Source organism: Babylonia areolata, chromosome 1 (assembly GCF_041734735.1).
Source record: "Babylonia areolata isolate BAREFJ2019XMU chromosome 1, ASM4173473v1, whole genome shotgun sequence".
Lineage (NCBI taxonomy): Eukaryota > Metazoa > Mollusca > Gastropoda > Neogastropoda > Buccinidae > Babylonia > Babylonia areolata.
In genome coordinates, this window is record NC_134876.1 from 55,856,065 (window position 1) to 55,865,243 (window position 9,179).

At 44.0% G+C, this 9,179-nt stretch overlaps 1 protein-coding gene across 2 annotated transcripts in view; it reads left to right on the top strand.

Annotated features, from left to right (window-relative positions):
• The window catches only part of LOC143292770 (neuropeptide S receptor-like), a 178,848-nt gene extending 169,669 nt beyond the window's left edge, over positions 1–9,179 (top strand). Inside the window, exons 7-9 of one of the 2 annotated variants that reach the window (XM_076603335.1) lie at positions 5,360–5,488; positions 6,645–6,816; positions 8,728–9,179. In XM_076603335.1, coding sequence (XP_076459450.1) covers positions 5,360–5,488; positions 6,645–6,816; positions 8,728–9,154 — 728 coding nt within the window. In that variant the 3' untranslated portion in view covers positions 9,155–9,179. Of the gene's footprint in view, positions 1–5,359; positions 5,489–6,644; positions 6,817–8,710 lie in introns of both variants that reach the window. The other variant, XM_076603343.1, reaches the window with a different exon arrangement.

A 9,179-nucleotide genomic window follows, 5' to 3' on the forward strand; every position in this document is an offset into this window, starting at 1 on the left:
GTATACAGTCCGAATTGAAAATAAATTCAAATTGCAATTCACTGTTCATATTCAGACTTTGTCAAACAAGTTCAAGATGTCCTTAACTATTTTTGTTCAGTGTATTCAATTGTGCACAAAGTCATTCATATGTTTTGTTTTGATCACACGGCCTGGACGGGTTGTTCGGACTGGAACCTTGGAACTGGAACTTCTTGGATTTGAGGAACGGGTCTTCATCGGGCTGTGTTGGTGTCACCTGTTGATTCATTGGAACTGAGACTTGTGGAGTTTCAGGTAAATTGTCCTTCACAGATGAAGCAGGTGATGATGGATCTTCAGTCTGCCCAGTGGGTTGTGGGTGTGGTTCTTCCGTCGGAACTGCTGTCTTGGATGATACAATTGGATGATCAGTCAGTTGCTTTCTTCAGGTGCATTCTGTTGCGGCGGTAGACAGTTTCATTTGCTTCGACTTCATAGGATCGTGGATTGTGGCGTCGCACTACAGTTGCCTTTGTCCAAGTTTTCATCCCAAGGGTAGATGTATCGATTCTGACAGTTTCACCTTCTTCTGGAGGAGGAAGATCCCTGGAGTGTTTGTCAAAATTCCTCTTTTGTTTTCTGTGACTGGCTAGTAGTTTTTCCTTTTCTGTTTCCTTGTTGAGTTTTGGTTTGAGGAGCTTTTCAGAGGTTGGAAGGAGAGTTCTTGTTCTTCTGTTGATGAGTCGTTGTGCTGGACTGGTCCCATCGACTGGCTTGGGGTGTTCCTATTGTTTTTATGCGTGTGTGTGCGTGTGTTTTCAGTAAAGTCTTTGCCGTTTTCACAGCGGAATCAGCAAACTTCTTGCAAACTTCTTGAAGTTTTCACAGCTGAATTATGGTCCGTTATGACTGATAACGACACACGGGGAGCCATAGCGTGCAACGTGTGCTGTCAGTTTCTTGATGACAGATGTTGCCTTTGTGTTTTCTAGCCTGTCAATTTCCCAGAAGTTGCTGAAGTAACCCACCGTCACTAAATAGTGCTTGTCATCAAGCTCAAACAAATCTACACCAATTTTTTCTCATGCCTGGATTCATGAGGTTGGAGAGTTTCTCGTTGATTTGTTGCTTGGTAACTCCCACAAACATCACAGGTAGAAATGAATTGCTTAATATCGCCTGTCATTCCTGGCCAAAAAAGACATTCTCTGGCTCTTTTCAAGCAACCATCAATGCCGGAATGAGATGAGCGCACTGCAGTTTTCATTTCAGGGCACAGAGAGATTGGAATGATAACACTTTCTCCTTTGAATATCGGTCCATCCTGAACTGACAGTTCATCAGGGAAGCTGAAGTATGGAAGTAATTCAGCAGGAATGTCTTGTTTGTCATCCTTGTCAGTTGCAGTTTTCAGCTTAATTCTTTCTGTTCGGATAGGAAGGAAAGTAGTCATGCTGACACATTCAATGTCTTCCTGGTTGTTTGATGTTTGAATGTAGGCACGGGATAGTGTATCGGCTAGATACATCTCTTTGCCTTGCTTGTAATGGGCTGTGATGTCATAGCCTTGAATGCCAAGCATCATGCCTTGCAGTCTTCTCGGAGCAGAAGAGAGAGGTTTCTGTAGGATGCTTTCAAGCGGCTTGTGGCCTGATTCAATGCGGACTGGTCGGCCAAATGTGTATTGGAATTTTTCCAGTGAGAACACAATTGCCAGCATTTCCTTTTCAACGTGGGCACATCTGGTTTCAGTTTCAGTCAATGCTCGGCTGGCATATGCCACAGGACTAACATTTTGCAAAAGAGCAGCACCAAGTCCAGTCTGAGACGCATCGCATTGAATAGTCAGTTCTTCTTGAGGATTGTAGAAGTTCAAAACTGGAACCTCAGTCACAAGTTTTTAACTTTCTCAAACGCTTGATCTTGAGTGAGTCCAGACCCACTCAGCATCCACATGCATAAGTTGTCTGATTGGTTCTAGAATGTCAGACAGCTTTGGAAGAAATTTTGAGACGTTGTTGACGAATCCACAGAATCGCCGGACACTCTCAATATTTTCAAGCTTTGGCATCTTCAGAATGGCTTCCACCTTCTCTGGGTCAGTCTGAGGCCATCACTGGTGACCATGCCCGTAACAATATGTACATTAATAAATATGCATGCACCGAAAGGCCTGACTAGCGAGTTGGGTAATGCTGCCGGTCAGGCATCTGCCTAGCAGATGTGGTGTAGCGCATATGATTATGTCCGAACGCAGCGATGCCTCCTTGAGAAACTTATAACTGACAATGCAAAGGTCCAGGGTCAGTCGTCTCTGACTCAAGGATGCCAGAAGAAAGACAAGAAACGCGCTCAGAACTTCGCTACCCCTTCCAGCACTAAAAGGGTGACAGCCAGTGCAACTAACAGCTATATAGCTATATATTTGTGTAATTCAAGTTCTGAATGCAAAATATTATATCTTATTGCTTGGGATATATTAATGTCATTCATAGTATGCTCCTGATTAGCTTGAGGTTTGGGAGATTAAATATTTTCTAACAAAATTTTGGAAATCGAATATTATTTTTTTGTAACGAAATCCAGGACTGAATGACACCCCCTTGGATTTACAGGGTTTTTTTCGTTTTAAAAAGAACATATTTTCTTTTGATATCAGAAACGAGTTTTTTATTAGGAAAAAACGCTATCTTAGAAGTAGACAGCTTCGAAGCATTGACTCTGACTGCGCTAAAATAGAAAGAAAGGGAAAGGCAGCTGCAAGCCTTCGCTTTGGATAGCGTGAAAAGCTACAATGCGGTATCGGAACAGGCGCATACAATAATTATGATCATTGAAAAAAACAGTGTTAACATTACCTCGGGGGTTGTAAATACCGGTTTAATTAAGCGACTTTGTTAGTTATGCTTGTTGTCGTTTTAGAATTCAGGGCATAGACGGGCGTAATAGCCGAGTGGTTAAAGCGTAGGATTTCAACCTGAGGGTCCCGGGTTAGAATCTTGGTAACGGCGCCAGGTGGATAAAGGGTGGAGATTTTTCCGATCTCCTAGCTCAGTATGTGCAGACCTTTTAGTGCCTGAACCCCCTTCGTGTGTATACGCAAGCAGAAGATCAAACACGCACGTTAAAGATCATGTAATCCATGTCAGCGTTCGGTGGGTTATGGAAACAAGAACATACTCAGCATGCACACCCCCGAAAACGAAGTATGGCTGCCTACATAGCAGGGTAAAAACGGTCATACACGTAAAATCCCACTCGTGTACATACGAGTGAACGTGGGAGTTGCAGCCCACGAACGAAGAAGAAGAAGGATTTAGAGCGAAAGTGTGACTGTCTGAGCGACCACTACAGCAGTTTGGCAAAGATAAAAAGTAATCCGGGGGGTGGAGAGATATGGGGAGGGGTGATCGAGGAAGCGAATCCATCGTTTTTTACGAGTGGATTCCACGGCTGTACGTTCGGTAATTCTACTCATCCCGTCCACCCCCTTCCCCAAAACCATTTCCTGTTGGGGGTGAGGATGGGGGGTACTTACAGGGGCGTGGGGGTGGGGTGGGGGGTCCATAATGCTTCTTCCCCCTGCTCGTGTTACTCAGGACATTAGACAAAAGTTTGGTACTTTACTGTAAAGCCAACAGTCTCCAGTTCATTCTAGTTTGTTCGGAGTGTCACCTGCACCTTGGACTTTTCTTTTTTTGGGGGGTGGGGGGATGGGAGGAGGGGGAATGGGGTGAGTTGGAAGAGGAAGTGCTGGATGTAGTAAGGTATCGGACACCCCTGTGTCTTTCCCGTTAACTCTCGAAGCTTCGAGTTCTGTAGAGCAGTATTTTTTACTTTTTTTTATCATTTCTTCCCTTCCGACTTACTTAACGTCTACGTGTTTCTCTTCTTCCGGTTTTTTTGTTTTTTTTATGCGATCTCTTTCGCTTGTGTGTATGTGCGACTGTGTGAGTGTCTGTGTGAAGTAAGTGCTATACAGGGAAATACTCCCTGAATGTCATCCATCATGAGCTTTTTTTTGTTTTGCTTTTCTTCTTCATTATCTTCAACTTCTTCTTTTTATCGGAACTGGCTGCAACCTCGTGTTCTTCCTAATAAGTCATGATGCCTAGAGGAAGGAGGCTGGGTGGGGTGAGGGTGAGGGGTAAGGGGGTACGGGGGGCGGAGGGGGATTGCGCCAGAACGAGACAGTGTCAAAGGGAGAAATGAGGTTTGGGTCCCTTCTTTCTGCCCCCCTGGGCTGTTTGGGCTTCTTAATGGACAAGGCTTTAAACTGGACACAAGCTTAAAGCAAATATTGACTTTGAAGACTCACCAGTATTGGACTCCCCTCGTGTGTGTGTGTGTGTGTGTGTGTGAATTCAGTCCTCAGCTGCACAGTTCTAAAGTAGTAAAACTTGAGAGATCGATAACCCAGACATGACTTAAAAAAGAATGGAAATAAATCAAAGTTATGACGAACTTTGGAGATTTTATTCTAAAAGTGCGTGTGTGGAGGTCTTGTTAAACCTCTGCTAAAGAAGATGCACCCAACTAAGACAGAACAGGATAACTTACGCTGCACATTTCGTACACACTGTGGGGAATGCATTTCGATTTATCAGATTAGCCTTATGCGGGCCTATTTCAAAATAGGTTGATTTTTTTTTTTTTTTGATGGATTTAAAAAAAAAAAACAAGAAGCTACTCTGAACTTGACTATACTTAAAATAGATTTAGATAAAGAGTAAATCAAATGGAGATAGGGAAAGGCAATGGGAAGAAATAACAATGAATTAAAAAATTGGTAATGAAAAAAAAAACGGAAAAGAAATGGACAGTGTTTGCAACCAAAAACAAAAAAAAGAGAGGATTTTTTTAAGTTTAAAAACTCTTCTTCTTTTTTTAAGTCAAGGATCATAACAACATTCATGCAAACACGCACATACACACACCATACTTAGCACACATGCAATACGTACTTAAGCGCGCGCACACACACACACATACACACACACGGACATAAATCGCAAAGATTGAGTGTGTGCGCGTATATGTGGTATGTGTAATATTAATGTAAAAATATTTCTAAGATGTGTGCAGGTCCCTCGGTTCAGAGCTTTGCATCAATGTTTGTATCAGCGCTGTGGGCGAAATCCTGATGCAAATGTTCCATTTACTGATTCACTGATTGTTTCCACACTGAACAACATACAGAAGAGTATACAGCAGGTCTGGAATCAAGTTTACTTACTGTCTGAGATTATGCCCTGGTAACTGTACTTTCAAGTTAAGAGAAACAAACGCAAATTTTGTTTTTGAAAGATATACAACAAAAAGAATTGTGTGCGCGCCTTTGTGTGTGTGTGCATGTGTTTGTGTATGCGCGTCTGTCCACGTGTGTGTGTGCGTGCAGGGACCAACGGGGCGGGGGCGGACCGGCAGTGGTCATCAGGCGTGGAGGGGCAGCGACATGACACTGGCCGCAGCATCATTCCCCAGGCCAAGATCCGGACCATCAAAATGACCCTCATCATCGTCATTGGTCAGAGAGAAAGAGAGAGAGAGAGAGAGAGAGAGAGAGAGAGAGATTGTAGTGATGTTCATGTAATTATCTGTCGGTTTGTCAAATTGCTGATTATATATGTCTGAGCAATCTCTCTCTCTCTCTCTCTCTCTCTCTCTCTCTCTCTCTCTCTCTCTCTCTCACACACACACACACACACACACACACACACACACACACATTTTTTTTCCTCCCTGTCTCATTGATTTTCTTCAATTCCGTTTAGATGGGGGAGGGGGCGTTTTTGTTTTTGTTTTTTGTTGTTGTTTTTGTTGTTGTTGTTGTTGTTGTTATTCTTTCTCTGTATACCTACGTCTTTTGTCTGCTCATTCACGTCTTCTTGCATTCCTGTCTGCCTCCACCGGCACCCCCACAACCCATCACCACCATTCTTTCTGCCCCTGTATGTCTGTCTCTCGTTGTCTTTTCTCAGACCTCGATTCGCTCTTTCTGGCCGAGTCCCGATCCATTCTGTCAGGTTTTCTTTCTTCCTTTCAGTCATTCATTCATTTCACGTGTTTATGTTATGTTTTATTTTTATTTTTTCACATTTACTAATTTCAGACGGACTGATTTATATTTCATCGAAATTTCTTTATTGAGATAAGTTTCCTTTAGAGCTCCATTTTCTGATTTCTAAAGTCGGCGTCCATTATCATGATTTTTCTTTCTTTTTTTTTTTCTTTTTTTGAGAAACGTTTCTAAAACTAGTGTGTGTGTGTGTGTGTGTGTGTGTGTGTGTGTGTGTGTGTGAAAATATCACACCCATAAATATGTTTTTTAATTCTTTTCAAGTGATTAGTACAGTATTCACTGTCGTCAGTCCGTTTCTGATATTTTGTTTTGTTCGTATAAATTTTTGATTCAGCTGGAAACGTTTGACCTTTTCTTAAAATCACTGTGATGGAAAAGAATTCATGTCTGCACAAGGACTACCGCACAAACCCCTCATCCAGAATCATATCGTGTTTAATTCTAAGCTTACTGGTTCCCAAACGCCAACTAGCCCTTTATGCTAAGAGTGCAGTCTTGCCTCCTAGTTTGAGAGTCATATATGCAGACATACACACACCCATGTCGCCACGCATATTTATCTTTGTTGTTGTTGTTGTTCAGATTTAACTATTTTTTACAGTGTTCATCCTGTGCTGGAGCCCGTTCTTCATGTACAACCTTCTGGAACTGTTTGGCGTCATCCCTCAGAACGACCCTCTGTCCACGTTGATCCAGAGTGCGGCCCCGCTCAACTCAGCCGCTAACCCCATCATCTATGGCATCTTCAGCACCAGGATCTGCAGAAACCTCAGGTAGGGCTTTAAGTTTGCTGCCTAGCGTACAGTGGTTTACTAACACAAAATCGGTAGGAATATCGGGCTGTGTTGTGAGTCAGCGTGTTGCTAAAAAAAAAAAGTTCGGAATCAGCCAGGAGGACAGAAAGACCTTTATTTTGCTGGTAAATTTTCTCCTCCTATATATATATATACCTACTGCTTCTACTGCTGTCAGTGTCGCTGCCGTTGTCCCAGGTTCTACAAGTGGATGCATGATGTTGTGATTTACGAGTTAAGAATCCTCAGGGATCTGAGCTAGGTATTTGATTAAGGCAAATTCATGTTCTGTGGTTCGATAGTCTCAATGCAGGAAAACTCAGACCTGAAAGTCTTAGGCCGGGCGTTTTGCGTATAGCACATCATGGCTCTGGGGAAGTCTCGATGTCTTCTGAGGATCATCAGTATATTCATATTGATCACTGATCGTCTTCAAGGTAATCCTGCCCGTTTGTCAAGAAAGCTGGTTTAACTACAGGTGACAGCACAGTCAAGATATATTATTTACAAGCGTAAAAAGTACAGAAGCCTTTCCACAGAGACGGGAGCAGAGGGGAAGATAGCGAGTTTTTACCGGAGAATGTAGCGAAGCACCTCTTTATCACAGACAAGCATATGTTCGTTCTTTATTTCTTTGTGTTTGTAGAAACTTAGCTTGGAAGCGGGGCTCTGAAAGAGATAATTAATTCGCGGGTTTTAGAAGAAAGGCGTAAAAAGCACCTTCATATTACTACGATCTGTAGCAACCAAGTTGACGTAACAGTTTAAAGTCAGATTCGCTCAGTAAGATGTGACTGAACGTGGGACAGCAAAATTGATAGAAATGGCGAAACGTGGGATTCGTAATCTTAATGGTTCTGAATTCAGGCTGGTAAATTTATGCCACCGGTGTTTGTTCGTTCGTTTTCCATTTATTTATTTTTTTACTCATTCTTCAGCAGTTTCAGTTTCCGGGAGGCGTGAAACGTGCGGGTGGATCCATATACGCTAAACAACACCCAACACCTTCCAAAAACCAGAGAAAGCAAAGATGCCTGTCCTGCGCGTAAACCCGTCGCATTGTTTCGGCCTTGAGAGCCGAAAACATTAACCTAACATGAAATAAAACAAATTTGTATACCTAAGTACATTAAAGTATAAGAAATATGAAAACACTAAGTTAAAATCATATTTCTTAGTTACAGTTTCTCAAGGAAATATCACTGCGTTCGGACGAATCCATATACGCTACACCAAATCTGTTAAGCAGATGCCTGACCAGCAGCATTACCCAACGCGTTTGCCAGGCCTTGAGTGCATGCATTTATATTTGTGTACCTGTCAGAGTAGGTTTCTTTTACATAATTTTGCCAGGGAACAACAGTTTTTTTGTTGCAATGAGTTCTTTTTCAGTGCGCAAAGTGCGTGTTGCAAACCGGACCTGGGTTTATCGTCTCATCCGAATGACCAGACGCTCAGTTTGGTTTTTCACTCAAATATAGGAGAAAGGGGGAGAGCGGGTTTTGAACCTAACCTTCACGGACACTGTATTGGCAGATAAACGTCTTCACTATTCTGCCACCTTGCTGCTTTCTCACATCTCCCTCCACCTGAATTTGTGTATTTGTATGCATGTTGTCATTACCTTTCCAACCGATGTTTTACGTCGGAAACCAAGCTCTAAGCGCTTTAGTCACTTGCACGACAGACTGCCTACCTGGGAAGAGCCGACTGACGGCTGCCATCGGGCGCACATCACTCGTTTCCAAGTCAAAAGATTTAAGTATACAATGTGCAACTGCGCGCTCTAAGAACACCGTGCAAAATAAAGTTTACATCGAAGTCTTTATCCGCTCGCTACACCCTGAACTCAGACAACGACATCTCCTCGCAGCTGTGTGCGTGTTGCAGGCGGCTGCCGCTGGTGGCCCCGCTTCAAGATGCCCTGTGCCGACGGTGCGCGAGCCCGGCCCGGAAAGAGCGCGGTCCTGGCCCCCTACCCCGGGGCCGTCCCCCTTCGCTTAGTGACCAGACCCTGCACTCGTGCGACACGCAGCACCGCGACAAGCGCCTTGGGTCCGAAGTCAGCGCTGCTGCCCCATCAGGTCAACACGGAGGTAAGGTTGCCCAACGAGGTGGTGCCGGAGGCTGCGGGGCGACCTCCCTCGCCCACCGCCGACCCTCAGGGCTGCCCGTCGTGCGCCGACAGCTAAGCGAGAGGGACGAGCAGCTGCTGAAGCGGGTGATGATGCAGAGGCCGCCTGCTGCGGGCAGGGACATGACGACTGCAGAGAGGTCCACGACCATCGCTTGTGATGGCGTATCGGAGATGGCTTGAGTGGGGTTTGATTTTTTTGTTTTGT